Source organism: Hipposideros armiger, unplaced genomic scaffold, assembly GCF_001890085.2.
Source record: "Hipposideros armiger isolate ML-2016 unplaced genomic scaffold, ASM189008v1 scaffold_335, whole genome shotgun sequence".
Lineage (NCBI taxonomy): Eukaryota > Metazoa > Chordata > Mammalia > Chiroptera > Hipposideridae > Hipposideros > Hipposideros armiger.
The window spans coordinates 1862718-1881801 of NW_017731685.1; the positions used below are offsets into that span (position 1 = coordinate 1862718).

Here is a 19084-nt window from a genome sequence, read left to right on the forward strand (position 1 = left end):
TGTAATAAATACCACTTTATTCTTTCCGTCATCTGTTTCAGTGGCTGCCAATTCTCTTAAATGAGCGTCTTCAAACTGGATCCTACTGTCTCCCAGTTGCCTTGGAAAAGCTGCCACCCAACTACTCCATGCATTCTGCAGAGGTAACCAGCAAGCTGGCTGTCAGCTCTTTTTTGTTCAGCCATGGTCTTGGACCACCTTTCCAGATCCACTTCCCAGTCCCTTCAACATGGCCGAGGATACTCAGCATGTTTTTGGGAATAGTCATCTGTCAGCACATGGTGTTTTCTGAGAGCACATGGTTCTGATAGGATGGGAAAAATAACTGGCCATGAAACCTCATTCATTTAGATGTCACCAATTCAAAATATTTAGTAAATGCAACCTGTGCCCAAGGCAGCATGACCTTGCATTATCTACAATGAAGGGATTCATAGAATAATGTACTGTGAAAACGGAGGCAAGTAGAGCCCACTTGTGACAACAGCGGCTGTTAGCACGATCCTTATATAAGGTTCCCAGGCCAGATTCTATCAGTTTCTCTTCTGGGTCAATTGTTACAGTCCACAGGTGGACAGTTGGGCTTGCATTCCTCTAAATGTCCCAGTGCCAATACTCTTCCCTCTTGTTTCCTGCGCTGCCTCTTTTTTTTTTTTTTTAGTATTTTAAAAAATTTTTCAATTTCAGTTGACATACAATATTATATTAGTTTCAGGTGTACATCATAGTGATTAGACATTTATATAACTTGCTAAGTGATCACGCTGATAAATTAAGCACCCATCTAACAACCATACATAGTTAGTACAAATATTATTGACTATATTCCTTATGCTATACTTTACATTCCAATGACTGTTTTGTAACTACCAATTTTTACTTCTTAATCCCTTCCCCCTTTTCACCCATTCCTCCAATCCCCCCTCCCACCTGGCAACCCTCAAAATGTTCTCTGTATCTATGAATTTGTTTCTGCTTTGTTTGTCCGTTTATTTTGTTCTTTAGATCCCATATATAAGTGAAATCATATGGCATTTGTCTTCCTCTGTGTGAATTATTTCACTTAGCCATAATACCCTCTAGGTCCATCTATGTTGTTGAAGATGGCAAGATTTCATTCTTTTTTATGGCTGAATAATATTCCATTGTGTATATATGTGCCACCTCTTCTTTATCCCTTCATCCTTTGATGGACACCCAGGTTGCTTCCATATTTTGGCCATTGTAACTAGTGCTACAATGAACATATGGATGCACATGTCGCTTTGAAGTAGTGTTTTGGGTTTCTTCAGATAAATACCCAGAAGCAGGATTACTGAGTCTTCTTTTGTCTCTTGTTATATCCTTTGTTTTAAAGTCTGTTTTGTTTAGTATAAGTATTGCTGCTCCAGCTTTTTTTTTTTTTTCATTTTTATGAAATATATTTTTTCCATCCCTTTACTTTAGGTTTGTCTTTCTATCTGAAGTGAGTCTGTTGTAGGCAACATATGTAAGGGTCTTGTTTTCTTATCCATTCAGCCATACTATGTCTTTAGATTGGAGCATTTAATCCATTTTCATTTAAAGCAATTGTTGATAGGTATGTAGATATTGCCATTTTATTATTCATATTTTTTATCTTTTTTTCTTCTTTTTCTTAAAGAAGTCCCTTTAAGGTTTCTTGTAATACTGGCTTCGGGGTGATGATCTCCTCTAGCTTTTTCTTGTCTGGGAAGCTCTTTATCTGTCCTTCAATTCTATACGATAGCTTTTCTAGGTAGAATAATCTTGTTGTAGGTCCTTGCTTTTCATCACTTTGAATATTTCCTGCCACTCCCTTCTGACCTGCAAAGTTTCTGTTGAGAAATCACCTGACATTCTTATGGGAGCTCCCTTGTAGGTAACTAACTGCTTTTCTCTTGCAGCTTTTAAGGTTCTCTCTTTGTCTTTAACTTTTGTCATTTTAATTATGATGTATTTTGGGGCTAATCTTGTTTGGGGCTCTCTGTCCTTCCTGGGCTTATATGTCTTTCCTTCACCAGGTTGGGGAAGTTTTCTGTCATTATTTATTGAAATAGGTTTTCAATTCCTTGCTTTCTCTTCTCCTTCTGGTACCCTGTGATGCGAATGTTGGTATGCTTGATGTTGTCCCAGAGGCCCCTTAAACTGTTCTCATCATTTTGGATACTTTTTTCTTCATGTTGTTCTGATTGTTTTCTGCTACTTTATCTTCCAAATTGGAGACTTGAGTCTCTGCTTCATCTAATCTACTATTGACTCCTCTAATGTATTCTTCATTTCAGTTATTATATTTTTCATTTGTGACTGGCTCTTTTTTATGTTTTTCTATGTCCATTTTTATGTTTCCTATCCCTTTGTTGAAGTTCTGCATCGCTGAGCATACTTATCACCAGAGTTTTGAATTCTCCATCTGGAAGTTTGCCTGTCTCCATTTTGTTTAGTTCTTCTTCTGGAGCTTTGTTCTGTTTTTTTTATTTGGGACATGTTTCTTTGTCTCCCCATTTTGGCTGCCTCCTGTGTTTGTTTCTATATATTAGGTAGGGCTGCTATGTCTCCTGGTCTTAGTAGAGTGGCCTTATATAGTAAGTGTTCTGTGGGGCCCAGTGGTGCAGTCTCCTTGGTTACCTGAGCTGGGTGCTGCAGGTGTGTCCCTTGTGTGTGTCCTCCTGTTGTAGTGGAGCCTTGGTTGCTGTTTGCACATCAGAGGGCAAGAGTGACTCTTGGGCTGTCTTGAACTACCTCTTGCCCATCCACTTTGCTGTAATAAACCCCTTAAAAGAGAGCCCATGGACCCTCCATTCTGACTGCACCAGCATGAGCTCTCATCTTCTCAATCTGGTTGGTGTAGGTTTATACCAATAAGTATTATTTTGAGGCAAGTCCCGGATATCATATCATTTCGTTTATAAATATTGTACTATGTATCTTAAAAGATAAGGGCTCTTTTTCTAAACTATCACAATGCCATTGTTATACCTTAAAATTAATAATTCCTTAATATCTTCACATATCCAGTCAGTGACCAAATTTCCAATTATCTCATTAACGTCATATTTTTATTTACAGTTGCTTATTTGAATCAGTATCCAAATAAGTTCCATACATTGCTGTTAGTTGGCATGTCTTTTAAGACTATTTTAATCTATAGATTCCCCTTCATCTTTTTTCTTTTCCTTGCAATTTTCTTTCTTTTTTTTTTTTTTAAAGATTTTTATTGGGTAATTGGGGGGATGGGAACAGTGCTGGGGAATTGGGGGAAGGGGAACAGACAAGTTGCTGTCGTTTTGTTCTTCAGTCTAGATGTGGAGGACGTTGCTTCACTGGCCCAAGTTGGCACCATCATCGCGCTCTTCCCTGGCGAGGCAGATCAGTCGCCGGCTTCTGGACGGCCGCTCACTGCGGCTGCTGGCCGCTCACGCTGGCTGCTGGCTACACACGGTAGCCCATGGCAACCCACTGCCACAGGGACTGCAGCCTACGCCGTTGCCAGCGACTCAGGCAGCCCAGCTCCAGGTTGAGCTGTTGTTCAGCATCTTAGCTGTGGAGGGCAGTGTCACTGGCCCTCATATGTGGGATCCGAACCGGGGCCCTCTGGCATCCCAAGCGAGTTCTTAACCATCGCGCCACTCGGCCGGCCCTCCTTGCAATTTTCAAATTGAAGAATTCTCAGGAATTTGAATTTAGTACCAAGCTTTACCGTCAACTGTCTTACCTACTCTGACTACCCATTCCCCACCCCCAGGCTATTCTGTTTTTCTCTTATTTCCTTTTTTCTCTGGAGAGAGAAGCTTTCTTTGCCCTGGGCCACAGGCTTGTGCCTGGATTTAGACCAAAACTGCACTCCTCAGAACCACCTGAGACCAACTTGAGTATGTTCACAGACATTCCCTTGATTACTCTTTACGATTTGGACACACAGTCCCTTCTGATGTCCTCAAAACCATCTTTGCACCATCAAGCTGCACATTCTAATTTCCTAGAGCCCTCCTCTTAGCTCCTTAATGCTGTAGGCAAACCTGGGGTCTAGAGACAAATAAATCTTGATCCAAAATCCAGATTCTGCCACTTCCTAGCTGTATGAACATGGGTAAATTGCTTACCCTCCCTGCATCTCAAAGATGAAACCTAGCCCATACCTGTCTATGGCTGTCATTATATTTTTAGTGGACAGTGCTACTTTAGATCATAAGTGGCAAACTCCACTGTCCCCAGGAGTTGGACTCATTAATAGTGAGTGCCAGGTCCAGATGGAATTTTTTCACTCTGGAAATTGCCCATCGAAGGTCACAGCTGCTCCTTTGCTCCACAGATCCGTGCCATTCTGGGATGCAAGCCTAATGTCTTCACATCTTTCAGTTCTTAAAAGAATTAGAAAAACAGGCTTTCATGTGAAATTTTCTGACTTTTAAATGTTGGCAACTAATTCAAAAAAGTTTCCAACACTGGGCCAAACAGAACTCATCTATGGGCTGGATCCTGCTTTAGATCCCAATTTGTGACTCTGTCTTAGAGAGTTCCAGAGGCTCCCACCCCATGTATCCCTCTTACCCTTGCAAATGCAGCGTATTTCCTTCCATCAACATGAAAGAGACACAAAACCCGCACTCCGTGGCAGTGTCAGGCTAGGCGCTCCTCACCCAACGCTGTGTGAAGTCTCTAGAGAAAGACAATTCCTCGGGAATTTAAGGCAAGAAATGGTCTCTAAGGACTACAGAGCTATTGATAACATAAATGGTATAAAAGAGTAATTTTAAATAATTAAAGCAGGATTGCTACTTGGAAACATTAAAAGAGAAGGTAATTGCAGCTGCTCAAAAGCATTAAAATTTTATGTTGTATAAAGATACTCTTTGTCCTGACATTCCTGGTGAATGAGGAGATCACTGTCATATGACTTTATTTCAATTCCTGGAATCAAGAATTATTAATGCTGGTTAGAAGCTTAAAGACAGATCACTCAGTTCAAATCCTTCCTTTCAACATGAGAAAACGAAAGCCCAGAGAGCTTAACTGATTTGTCAAAGTAAAAATAACTAGTTCAGTGTAGAACTGAACTTGAACTCAGGGCTTCTAACTCCAAGGCCAGTTATATTAGTTTTCTGGGGGGTTTAATATTTGTATAACCCTGATACTTACAGTCAGGTTGCTTCGCTCTGCTTGTTAGTAATCAGAAAAAGGGATTGAATTGCTAATCTTTTTTTTTTTTCTTTAACACAGAAAGTCCCTGTACAGAATCCTCCCATTAAGTGGGCTGAAGGACATAAGGGAGTATTTAATATTGAACTACAAGCTGTTTCTTCTGTTCACACCCAGGTAAGGGCCATCAAGATCCACTTCACATCAGAGCCAGAGGACTGATAATGAGGATGGGGCTCAGCAGAGAACCCTCTAAGGACAGTCCAATAAAAGATCAATGAAATCTTTGTGCACGGCTAAAACAAAATAACCTTTGGTTCTTTATGGAGACTTATAAGCCTGTTCAGGTTTTATTTGTCATTTAAATGGAAAGACCTTATAAAAAGGTTGAACACCTAAATGAAGGAACCCAGTACCTGCACTGTTGGCTGAGAAATTGTGGGGAACCTTCATTTGAAGCCTCTATCCCATTTCCCCCGTAATTCTATCTCATTCTATCTCATTTCCCATTGTGTCTCATTTTCCCTCTATAATCCTGCCATTTCACCAGCCTTTCTTATTTTCACTTCTATATTCCCTCCTTTTCCTGCCACTGTCTGAGTTTTGCATCTGCGTAGACCCCTTTTGGGGTTGTGTTTGCTTGCCCGGTGTGCTTGCCTCGGCTCCCAGAATATGTCAGAGTCTAAATTATTTTCTTCAGAAAAATTACTGGGATGTTCAGTTTGGTGCATACCACTCTAGAAAGCAGCCAGTAACCTTGTTGTAAAGCATCTGTGTCTTAAAACTTCTGGTCTGAAACATTGGCTAAGAGGGTCTGCCTATAAGGAGCTATTTGATTGTGTTTATGAAGCCACTGGTGAACACTGATGCGGTAAGACCCATGAAGCCTGCTGTCTGCCTTCCCAGGACAACCACCTGGAGAAGTTCTTCACCCTCTGCCACTCCCTGGAGAGCCAGGTGACCTTCCCCATCCGTGTGCTGGACCAGAAGATCACGGAGACGGCGCTGGAGCACGAGCTGAAGCTCAGCATCATCTGCCTCAACTCCTCCCGCCTGGAGCCCCTCGTGCTCTTCCTGCACCTGGTGCTGGACAAGCTCTTCCAGCTGTCCGTGCAGCCCATGGTCATTGCCGGCCAAACAGGTAGGAGGCCTGTGGGGCTGGGAGGAGGCGGAGGGGGCAGGCCATTCCTTGTGTTAGGAAACATGATTTTCCAGGAATCCTGGGAGCAGGGACAGTGTGATCTTCCTTTCTGTTCAGGATGGGAGTCCAAAGGAGGCCAAATCCAGTGCTATTTTTCTGAGACTTCCTGGATATTAATACACACACACACACACACACACACACACACACACACACATACACAGACACACACACATTAATACTTTGGATTGAGAGCATAATTCGTTCCGGAAACAAACTACTCGTATTGCAAGACATTGCTTGTTTACTAAGTTAAATGTATTAGAAATGTTTGCTTGTCTTGCGGAATACTCGCAAACCAAGTTACTTGCAACCCAACGTTTTACTGTATATATATATACACACACTCACACACACACACACACACACAATAGAATGCTTAAAATTATAGTTTTTATAATAAATTTATTGAATAATTAGAGGCAACCTTTCAAATTCCATTTCTGGTAATTGATGGGTTTCTTTTACTTCTAAGATATTTTTGTTTTCTTGACCATCAAGGAAATATAATGTTTTAAAGAATAGGACAACTCATCTTAAATAGAAGGAAAGGAACTCTCTAAATTGAAATGCAATGTGATCAGTTTTTTACATTGAGGTATAATACATATGCCATAAAGTTCACGGAAGTGTATAATTCAGTGGTTTTAATATGTTGACAAGGTTGTGCAACTATCACTACTATCTAATCCTAGAACATTCTCATCGAAACCCCATACTTCTTAGCAGTTACTCCCCATTCACCCCTCCCCTCAGCCCCTGACAACCAGTCATCTATTTTTCTGTCTTAGAGTATATTTTAATGCTTGCTTTTTAACAAAGTAATGCTAAATACAATGTGTGAAACTTCCTTTGGAAATAATGTCATGTAAGACGTAAGTCGCGTGGTTCTCCCGACTCCTGCAGGGGCAGACAGGCTGCTGTAGGGCATTTTGTTGGACATTCTTTCCAGCTGGGCTTATGTTATCCTGTGCCAGTGAGTCCAGCAGATGTCCCTTGGGTGCCATCTATGCTCCCAACACTGTGCTAACAGTTGTATGGTTTGCAATAATAATCTAGAGCATATCTGACCTCAGAGGACTTACAATAACGCGACGAGCAGCAACGCAGGACAAGAGTCCTCAAAAGGACATAGCTAAATATTGGGGCGGGGGACATGCAAACATTCACCCGGGAGAATGAAGGAGGCCCCTAGGAAGAAGACGGTGTTTGAGATGGCCTTGAAGGAGGGGTAGAGGGAAAGCAGCTGAAATGTGGACAGTTAAATGAGCATGGCAAAGTGAGAAACAGAAAAGAATGGGAGTGCCAGGAAAGAAGTAAATGGCAGAGTTGGGCTATGGAGTATGAGTAACCTGATGGGGGGGAGGGGGCTGCTCGCTGAGCTCATTGGATTTCAGAGCCAGGGAAGAGCATGTCTTCTTAATCTCTTGATTTGCACCATATCCTAGGATGCATCTTTTGTGGTTCCACAGATAAGACATCCTGCGTTGTAGGCTAACATCTCATATGTGTAACTGTCACCTCTCTAGCTAGATTCCTGCAAAGCGGTGGCCACTATTCTCCGGAAATTTCTTTCTCTGCCTCCCACATGTGTGTCATGCTGCGTTGTATGTTTCAGCTATGTAGTACGGACTTCTGTACTAGACAAAATGCTGATTCACACATTTTGAGCCTCTTCTCCATAGCAAGTTGCCACCTTGTCGTGGGGGCGACAGGGTGTTGGGACAGGCAGAATAAGCAGAGGCATTTAGAGTAGAAGCATTTATTCAGACCTGTCTGTGTCAGGCACTATGGAAGGCACAGTAGGGGGACAAGAAAGTATGAGAAATGCACTTTGTCCCAGAAGGGCTTTCAGCCTGCTCAGAGAAACAGGATTTACCACCAGAAACAGCCAGAAAACCTTGTGATTTGGTGTCGCTTAAGGCCTGTACTGAGTGGGGTCAGAGGCTTTGTGGAGGAGATGGGATTGCGTCAACCACTGAAGTGTTGGTGTGATTTTATGGATGGCAGCAAGGACTGCTTTCTAGGTGAGGACAACGGCATGAGCAAAATCACAGATGAGAAACAGCAGACACGTGTTGGGGACAATATGATCCGTGCCTCATTTTAAGGGCAGATGAATTTGAGCAGAAAAGGGTCCAAGGTTGGATAAATAGGGTGGAGCCAAACTGTGGCGTGCTGACGCTCTAGAAGAAGAGAGTGTGGATGGTAAATCCATCCTTTGTAAAGGTCCACTGTTTGAAATGACATAATCCACATATGTTTTTAGATCCATCAGTCCACGAAGAATCTGTGTTGTGCAACAGTGCATGTCAAACCACAGTGGGCATAGAACAGAATCACCTGGGCATCTTGTTAAAGTGCAGATTCTGACTCAGGGGGCCTGGGGAGGGGCCTGAGACTCTTCACTGACAACGTCCGTGCAGACCTCACTGAGTAGCCTCCGTTCACAACATGGTTTAGACAGGAGAGGATGTCTCGATAGCCTCTTTGTCATGAAAAACCAGTTCTGGAAGGAAGAGGAAGATGAGGAAGGCCGTGTGAAGCGATAGGCAATCAGCAGCGCCAGCATGCTGGAGCTTTTCAAAAACACGCATCCCGCCCCAGGCCATCCTCTTGACCAGCCTAGTTCCTTTGGTCAGCGGTCAGGACCCCTTGTCCCTCACTGCCCCAGGGAACGTTCTACCTCGGTTCATTAGGGGCTAACTGTGAAGCTGCCCGTTTTTATCTTGGTTCCTCAGCCAACTTCTCGCAGTTTGCCTTCGAGTCCGTGGTGGCCATCGCCAACAGCCTGCACAACAGCAAGGACCTGGGCAAGGACCAGCACGGGAGGAACTGCCTGCTGGCCTCCTACGTGCACTACGTCTTCCGCCTGCCTGAGCTGCAGAGAGACCTGCCCAAGTCAGGTAGCGTGGCCTCCAGGGCGGGGGGCTGTCGGGCAGGGCATCTTGAGCCCCACCCCGCTGCCAAGGAATTCTAATTAAAATAAAAAGCCCAGAAGTTACATTTTACTTTTCAGGATAACACAAAACGAACATGAATGTTAAAATGAAAAGTTTATTTCTAGGTTTTCCTCTCTTGCTGTCTCCCGGCCTCCCTCCTTCTTCTTATACTCTAAGCATGTATTTTATCTGCCTGTTTGATAATCCCTCACTGGTCTTTACCCAGTAGGTAATTTCTGATTCGGTTAGGATCTCTTTTTCAAAAAATGTTTATTACAATATAGCTACCATGCAATATTTTATTAGTTTTAGGTGTACACCTAAACTAATAGTTATTCACCATTTATACACCTAAAGAAGTGATCACCATAAGTCGAGCAACCGTCTGACACCGTCCTATGCTATCACAATATTATTGACTATATTCCCTATGCTGTACATTACATCCCCATGACTTACTTGTTTTATACCTGGAAATTTGAACCTCTTATTCCTCTTCGCCTTTCCCTTCCTTTTTCAATTTTTCAATTACAGTTGACATTCAACATTATATCAATTTCAGGTGTTCAGCGTAGTAGTCAGGTATTTGTATAATTTAAGAAATTATCCCCCTGACTAGTCAAGTACCCATCCGGCACTATACATAATTATTACCATATTATTTACTATGTTCCCTATACTTTATTTTACATCCCCATGACTAATTTGTAACTACCAATTTGTGCTTCTTAATAGGATCTCTTTTCTAAAATATGGAGAAATGACAACAGATGCCTAAGATTCTAGGATAACAATAAGAAAAATTGTGTATACACACACACACACACACACACACACATATATACATATATATATTCAATAGTAGGGATAAGCAGTGGCTCCTAAACTTTTCATTATGAAAAAATAAATCCCTTTTCTCATTTCCCTCAAACTAAACCTTTGAAATAATAATAATCCATTTCTCCACTCTTAATTATTTACATAGGTAATAATCGAACAGAACGTATGGTCAACATGATATAAAAGGTAGCATCAACAAGTTCACAAAGTCCCAGGCCCTAATGAAGAAACTTGGCCTTTTTAGTAGTCCACGCAGCCTCATTTCAAGTAAACTGGCAATTTTTTTTTTGAGTTTTTAAAAATACTGGTAATATACCATAGACTCACATAATCACTTTTGAAGACATATGAATACTTAAAAGGTGAAAAACATCAATATATAGTATGTACTTATCCTCATAAGGTTCAGATGATTCCTTGGATTCTCAAATCTCAGAAAATCTTACTGTATCACTTATAAAGTTGTCATTATTTAAATGTTAATAAATAAAATATATCCACATTTCCAGCTGGTCTTGAGCAATCAGAAGCTCTGGCAGCCCTGGAGGCTATTTCCCCATGGCAGTCATAGGCTGGAGCTGAGTAGCAGCCCCTGCCTCTGGATGAGGCATGCGTTTCCAGTTTGCCACAGTCCTCACCACTCCCTACTGCCTTACATCCTATCTACTGCCCTCCAAAAACATTGCCTCCCTGGTCTCCCCTAGGCCTTTGGTAAGAAGACCCTAATTCCAAGACCTAATCTATTACCTAATGTATCTATCCTATCCCTCTTGAGTTCCTTCTCAAGCCCAGTAAGTAACACTGACCCCCTTTCTGTTGACATGTCTGGACCTGGTGGGGTACAGGCGGCCCCACTGCCATCCCTGACCCTCGCTACCACACATATGGACGCACATCTGCGGCTGCTGTGAGTTCAAAGCTGCTACAGGCCCGGGTGATGAGCAGCAGTAACCCAGACCTCGTGGGAACACACTCCGCGGCAGACGAGGAAGTTAAGAACATCATGTCTTCAAAGGTAGGGAAGATGACAAGCCCTGCAATGTGACACGGGCTTTTTTATTTTTAACTAACACTGGGAGAAACCATGCAAAATCAAACACTACTGCTGCCCACCATGTTGGTCAAATGCGTTAGTGCTTCACTTTAGGCTTATTAATGTTCTTTTCTTTTTTAAGTGATTAACACCACCCTGAAAGATGCAGAGGCAAGACTGGCATTTTTGAGGACCTTCTCAGAGTTAGTTAGCTGTGGTAGGGTGTTTATAGGGCATAGCTGGTGGAGCCACAGTGAGTCACTGAATATCATGAATTCTATTTCCAAGGAAAAAATTTAACTTTAACTTTTTTTGATGCCTAGAAAGGTGGTTTTTTGTTTTGTTTTGTTTTTTCATGTCTGCCTTTTTCACTCATTAACATCCATAGATTGATTATCCCATATAATAATCCCAAAGAGCAATGCCAAATTTTACAAACAAATAAAAACTGAGATCCTGAACGAGTCGGTGACTTGCCCTATATTATTTTTTCTGCCGTGAATTATTTGCTTTTTCTTGATAAACTTTTATAACAGTTTTAGATTTATAGAATTATTGTGAATATGGTACAGAAAGTTTTTCTATACCACACACCCAGTTTCCCTGTTATTAACACTTTACATTATAATAGTACATTTGCCACAGTTAATGAACCAATGTTGATGTTATTATTATTATTATTAAGTTCATATTTATTCATGTTTTCTCAGTTTTCCCCTAAATTCCATTTTCTGTCCCAGAATACCATATAGTTTGTAGTCAAGTTTCCTTAGGCTCCTCTTGTTTGTGACAGTTTCTTAGACTTCCCTTGTTTTTGATGTCCTTGACAATTTTGAGGCATACTGGTCAGGTATTTTGTAGAATGTCTCCCGTTTGAAATTTTTAGAAATTATGATGTAATTCACATACTATAAAACTCACCGCTTTTAAAGTGTGTAATTCAATGTTTTGTTTTTTCACAAAGCTACCATGAATTCTTAGTCTGAATTTTCTTTCTAGCTATCTGTGGCCTCAAAGTGGCTAAGCTTTTAGAACAATATCATTTTCCCTGATTTAGATAAATCAGACTCTGTGGGTTCTGACAGCTTCCCATACAAAATCCACCCACTTGAGACAGTCTGTTGTAAGAAAGGGAACCTGCACACCAGGGTTGGGTCGGCTCTGACAGCAGCCAGCCATGTGGTCATGAACAAGCCAGTTCCTGCCCTGGGCCTGTCCTCATCCCCACTGAGGTTCTGAACCCTGGCTGAACTCAACAGTCATCTGTGCATCTTTTTAAAGCACTGGATCCACCCGCAAGCCCCAGAGATTCTGATGTATAGTTTGCACCATAGGAAATTGTTGATATTCTGCCCTTTCTGACACACAAAATAAACCCAGGGAGGCGCTGGAGATGGCTCGTGCCAGTTTCTAAGAGCTGATTGTTAAATCAGCAGAATTTTTTGAACCAGTTGTTCGACACAGACATTATTTAACAATAAATTATATAAACTAACAATTAAACAGGTTATAGCACAAACTAAGGTAACCTAAATGCAATGGGATACCCTGAATTGTATCTTGGAACAGAAACAGGACATGTGTAGAAAAGCTGGTGAAATCTGATTAAAGTCTGTGGTTTAGTTGATAGTAAGATGCCAATGTTAATTTCTGAGTTTGTACAAATGTACCATAGTTGTGTAAGATATTAACACTAAGAGAAGCTGGACAGAGGCTGTACTGGAACTCTCCGTACCACCTTTGCATTTATCCATAAATCTAAAATTATTCCACTTTGAAAAGGCAGTACTCAAACTTATCCTTTCCTAATGATTCTGCAATATTTTACTACTATCTGTGTTCTTGAGGTATTTTTGCCTATTGTGTCTGTCTGGTGGAAATACTAGATAACGATTTGCTACTGTACATCTCTTCTCAGCGTTATGTTCAGTGATGTCACGTTAACTTGACATCAGCCACGATGGAAGCATGTACAGCACAGAAATTGGCCAACGCTGCAAGTCAGCCCCTCCCCACCGAGCTGGTAAACATTTGCCAGCACACCGTGGTTCAGTCTCATATTTAAGATCCCTTTAAGCAATACCATTTGCTGATTCATCGTCCAAGGGAGAAGCTGTCTGCAGTTATCATTGATAGCCTTGATTGTAATGGTTTTCTTTCATTAAAGTGAAAATATTAAATTTCTATGTAGACTGGGTTAAGAATTTCCTAATGGTTTTGTAGTGAGGGGAGGAAATTTGGTCCAAAGTGGTTTTTGACAATTTCTTAAATGCAGTGTTTCGGAGGCTAGGTACAGTACTGTACTAACCCACAGAGAGGCACTGTTCCCACACACTTTTTCTCTGCTCTCTCAATAGAGTCAGATTCAGAATGCTGACGGGACTGTTTAGCATCCCATGGCACTCACCTAGGTTTCAACTATAGGTTACTACACATCAAACTGTTGGCAGTGGTTATCTCAGGAGCAAGTAGCATTAGGTGTCATTTGACTTTCTCTGCTTTATTTTATATTTATTTATTTATGACAATTGTTTTACCTTTGTAACCAGAAAAAAAAGTAGGACGCGTATTCAAAATGAATTTTGAGGTTGTGATTTCCAGGCCGCCGTTTCACCTCTCCTGTTAACCACTGTCAGTTGACCGTTGAGTCATGGTTTGTGTGTTTCAGGTTACTGATCGCAACTGCAACCGGATGTCTTACTATTGCTCTGGCAATAATGATGTTCCGAATGCGGCCGGAGCCCCACGGCCAGTCAGCAAAAAGGTACTGAGCAGTGAGGATAATTGGCCCGTGTATAGTTCCTGCCCTTCTTGTGTGCGCGCAAAACACACACACACACACACACACACACACACACACACACACACGAGTCTCTTATTCCCCCATATTTTGACCACGTAATTACCTATTAACTCAGTGGTTCTCCAAATTACCATGCATCAGAAATACCTGGGTGGCTTGTTAAAACTGATTGGTGGACCCCACCCCCAGAGTTTCTGAGTCAATAGATCTGAAGTGGGGCCCAAGAATTTGCGTTTCTGACAAGCCCCCAGGTGATGCTGGTTCAGGAACCACACTTTGAGAATCACTGCATTCGTTTCTTTTTTAGTAGAAGGTGAGCTGGGGACAAGTCATCCTCAACAAATGTGCGTGGCAATAAATAGGTATCATTTATTCCAATACTGTGTATATCGAAGGAATACGGATGCTTTCTCGTAATTCTTTCTAATCCGACTTCCCAATGAGTTCAGAGACTTTACAAACGGTCAAACTGCTCACCAGAACTCCTTATGTTAACAAAATTCTCCAATAATAGTCATGGCCTGTGTGGTTTAAGGGATGGGGGTGGGAGGGAAGCTGTCTGTCCCAAGTTTTCTCCTCTGCCAGACCCCCGAGGGTCTCACCATTTAGCAGCTACTTAAGTTAAGGTCTTGCATGTCTTTCAAGATTCCTATTAAAATGGAAGGCATTTGCAACAGCTGATACTATAGGGAAATGTGTATTAAACAGGCAAGGAAGGAATGAATGTCATTATAGCTCACTTTGGACTGGGTGAGGGAAAGATCAACTGAGGGGAGGCCCTTCCAGGGCTGCAGACTGCAGGAATTCAGGCATCAAAAATCTGGGGAGAAGAACCAGGAGTTAACTGTAAAAGAAGGGAAAGGAGATACAGCTAGGTACTGAAAATAATTCTCACTTATTCTAAAACTTAGCTTTGGGCTTTGCAGTGACTGATGACAAGTACCACTTCCCTTTTTATTTTATTATTATTATTATTATTTTTAGAAATTTTATTGGGGAACAGTGTGTTTTTCCAGGACCCATCAGCTCTAAGTCACATGTTGTCTTCAATCTATTGTAGTTGTGAAGGGCACAGCCCCTTGGCCCATGTGGGAGTCGAACCGGCAAGCTTGGTGTTATGAGCCTGCGCTCTAACTGGCTTCCCTTTTTAAAACCATGATTTGCCTACAGCCTGACTACCTTCACACACAGCCTGATTTCTTCCAGACCCAGTCATGTTTGGTTTCACAATTGCTTTGTTTTAACTTGTTTTCTTGTCATTTCAAGGACCAGAAGAGAGTCATTTCATTTTAGAGAGATGGTTAGGCAGTGTGTTTTCGTCCTTGCAGAGCAAACAAGTTTTAGCTGCTTGGCTATTTTCTATAACCTCCAGAGCAAGGTGTTCTTGTAATAATGTTGCCCAGTAAGCAGCATACATTCCTTTAAGAAGCAGTTTATCCTTCTCTAATCTCTTCTTGCCATAAGCTGACCTACTTTCCAGAGGTTACTCTTGAAGCTGGTGGAGCGTGTCTTTCCCACAGGGGGATGATCTGTGTGCAGCCAAGTTACATCATGTGCACGCCTGTTAGGTTCACACTCAGCCTCGTGCCTCTCCCAGGTGGGAGAGCTTCACTTCAGACTCCCCACAGCAAATAAATGTGTTAACAAGTATTACGATTTTAAAGGCTTGACTCACCTGGCAGAGTGAAGTACAATCCACTGATAAGCTCCAGCTTTCTCCATTCATCACCAGTACCCAGTGGAGATGTAAATAGTTAGAATCCCCAGACATCTTCCCATAGATTTTCCATTTGTCTCCTTGTAGTGTAGCTGAGTGACCTCTCAAATTTTAATGAACATAAGAATTAGTAAGTTGGGTTGTATGCATACTGTGCATTATGGATAATTTAAAGGTTGGTCAGGGCAATCTTTGCTATAATCAAATTTTTGCTTTAGGTGTTGAATTTAGAACTCATCTGCTACATAAGCCAGAACCCAAGGGTGTGGTATTAGGGTGTTCAAAGAGTTTTAGCTTTCTGACCAACAGATTTTAAGGATGAGAAAACTGAGGGCAAAGAGAAGAATGGGTTGCACAGGGTCCCACAGGGGCTTTGACTCAGGACCTGAGAGGAAACACACACACTGCTGCCCCCGAATGCAGACTCACGCCCATGCTGAGCCGTTCCGTCAAACCCGGCCCTCCTCCTGTACGATACCACCACCAACCTTCTCCTACCTACCTGAACCGTCCTCAGTCTCAGATTATTTCAGCATTGACTTTGCCATCCACCTGTGGCCTAGCACATCTCGGACGCATGTGTCAGCAACGAATAAGCTATGACAAGTAGCAAAAAAAGAAAAGAGTTGTTGGTCTATAAAGCATGTGTCCTCACAGACTGCCACTACATGAACGTAATGTTTTTTTTGTGTCTGTCGTCTAGCATTTCCATGAGGAGCTTGCCCTGCAGATGGTGGTCAGCACCGGAATGGTGAGAGAAACCGTCTTCAAGTACGCCTGGTTCTTCTTTGAGCTTCTGGTGAGATTCTTGCATGCTTACATCTCGGCTCAATAGGGTATGAAAAGCACCTTGCAGAAAGGCAGTGAAGTGGACCATGTTAGAAAGTGACGTTGTATCCGCTGAGTTGCTCCCACTGAAAACCAGGGATCATTTCTTAAAATCTAATTCTCCCTCACCCTTCCACCACCCATCTTCCACCAAATCTTGTTGAGTCTGCCTTGAAAATCTACCTCCAGCCTGTCACTTTTCACCATCTTCACCACCAGCCACCTGGTCCAGCCACCACCGTCTTTCAGGTGCCTCTTGCAAGAACTTCCTCTTTTACCTGCCTGCATTCGTTTTTGCCCTAGCCTATCCATTCTGCACAGGGCTCCCAGTGTTAAACAGATAATGTCACTGTCCTCTTTAAAACCCTGCAGTGATTTTTTTTTAGACTGCTGGAGATAAAGCACACATTTTTGTCTTGGCCTCCAAAGCCCCGGTGTAATTCTGTTTATCTCCATCTCTAACCTTGTCTCATACCATAACCCCCACATCCCCATTCAGCACATGGTTCCCCTTTTGGTTCTTTGAAGATGCCAAGGCCTGCTCAGCCTCCAAGACTTTTTCAGATTCTCTCTCCCCGCCCGACCTTTCATCCCGATCCCATGCACATATTTTTCAGGGTCTTCTCTTGAGGTTTCAATTGAAATGTCACCACCTTCAAGAGGCCTTGTCTGACCACCTTATACTGTAACATGTCTTCTACTCTATTATTCTCTTTTTAAACACCCTGCTTATTTCCCTCCTAGAACTTACCACAATTTATTAATTGCTTTTCTGTCTTTCCTATTAGATTTCCAGGATTTAGGTATATCTTCTTCATTGTCCTATCACTAGCCCTAGCACATGGCTTGGTATCATAAAAGCACCAACTAGTGTTTTTTTTGGGAGAAACTTGTAAATCTGTTTACCTTACAACTCCTATCAGCTCTCTAGCAAAAAAGCAAAAGTACAGCCATTTTCCTTAAATTTACAACAGAAAAACAGCAGTTCCTATACTTTGTTTAATTATTACTAGACATGAAAAGATAAACCCAATAAGAATAACTATTTTATCAATGTTGATAACTGGAGATGCATTGTGATACAATGTTAAGTGAGAAAGGTATAAAAGTACAAACAACTACATAAAAATGTACATACAGTCAGGAGAATTAGGACTAGAAGTGGGTTGAGATATAGTGATAGAGTTTGCTTTCTATTTACTGGGTTCTGTCCCCGGTGAGAGTCAGTGGATAATTTTTTGGCTTAAAGAGACAGATGGTAGGATTTTCTCCTGAGCTCTAGTTTATCTAGTTTATCGGGTGTACATTCAAACCTAAGAAAAAGAGAACAATACCGAACAATAGGCCATAGAGAACAAGGGGGTCAAAGGAAACAAAAAGAAAACACACTCTAGGAGGAATGTGGGAAGTGATATGTGATATCATTACGAAGAAGTCAGGCCCACGCCACAGACACACATCTAGGATTCACATCCCTTCGATTTTCACCAAGCTCCAACCCCTCGCTTAAGAAAGTTTTACTAGAGAGGTGTCTTTTCAAAGTAGTCTCAAATCTCTGCAACAGAATCACCTGGTGGCGCTTCGCAAAAATAAAGCAGGTTCTTGAGACCCCCCCACCCCCCAGAACTACTGAATGCAATGAGGAGGGGAGAGAGAAACCAGCCATGCACATTAACCTGTCTTCCCAAAGGCTTGAAAAGAAAGACAGCCTCCTCGGGCTTAGCCAACAACCTGGGCAGTTGAACACTTTTCAGCTGTGTTAATGCCAGAGCAATAACGAACAACCACTTTGGCATTACAACTGTTGAACAGTTCTTGGGTAAATTTCATACTTGCTGATGAATAAATCCCTGTGCTTCTAGAAACTGCTGAGCTAGACTGTGAGGATCCAGAGGTACCTGGGTGACCTAATTTACTCACGAAATGAGGTTCTGTACCAAGGGGTTCTTTAGGGGTGCCCCTGCTTTGAGTGGGTCACAAAGGCCAATACGGGGGAAAATACTTTCCTGCCTTACCCCACCCTACAAAGAATAGTTTTACTTGGTGCTCCTTTCTGGAGATCCAAAGGACACTGGCTCACTAGGCTGGCAAGTTGCTAACAGTCTGGAAAGAGGCCACTAGTTGGAAGTACAGTATTGTGAGAATTATTTATGTGGTTGTAGGATGGCCAAACTTAGCAGGCAGGAGCTGAATACAACAGTGAGTTCTAAAAGCCTTGTGCTGGGGTAGGTTAGCCAGCAGAGAATCAGGATTAGGGTGGCCCCAAACAAAGAGGCTTTGTCTGCCTAGGTCCTTTGTTAGCATAATGAGAGACACTTTTGTCAGACAAAAATGGGGTCCAGTTCCCACTCCTCCTTCAGGTCCTCTCACCAAGTGTGTGAGACTCTATGGGGTACAGACACATCCGTGCGTCCTGAACCAAGAAGGACTCTATAGTGAAGAGAAACTATGATTCTTATAAAGGGCTTCAGGATTTTATGTTCTTAGTTCTTCCCCAAGCTGACCATAGCTTTATCTTAAAACATGAAACACATAAAGCCTATCTGTCTGTTTTTCTCTTCTTAATTTACCTGCTCTCTCCTCT

The 19084-nt window shown here is 42.1% G+C and overlaps 1 protein-coding gene across 1 annotated transcript in view; it reads left to right on the top strand.

Annotated features, from left to right (window-relative positions):
- Window positions 1-19084, top strand: part of DOCK8 (dedicator of cytokinesis 8) — a 216545-nt gene that overhangs the window by 133967 nt on the left and 63494 nt on the right. Inside the window, exons 18-24 of the mRNA XM_019661089.1 lie at window positions 42-143; window positions 5218-5313; window positions 6043-6277; window positions 9079-9243; window positions 10965-11134; window positions 13821-13916; window positions 16376-16471. Of these exons, the coding sequence (XP_019516634.1) occupies window positions 42-143; window positions 5218-5313; window positions 6043-6277; window positions 9079-9243; window positions 10965-11134; window positions 13821-13916; window positions 16376-16471 (960 nt within the window). The remainder of the gene's footprint in view (window positions 1-41; window positions 144-5217; window positions 5314-6042; window positions 6278-9078; window positions 9244-10964; window positions 11135-13820; window positions 13917-16375; window positions 16472-19084) is intronic.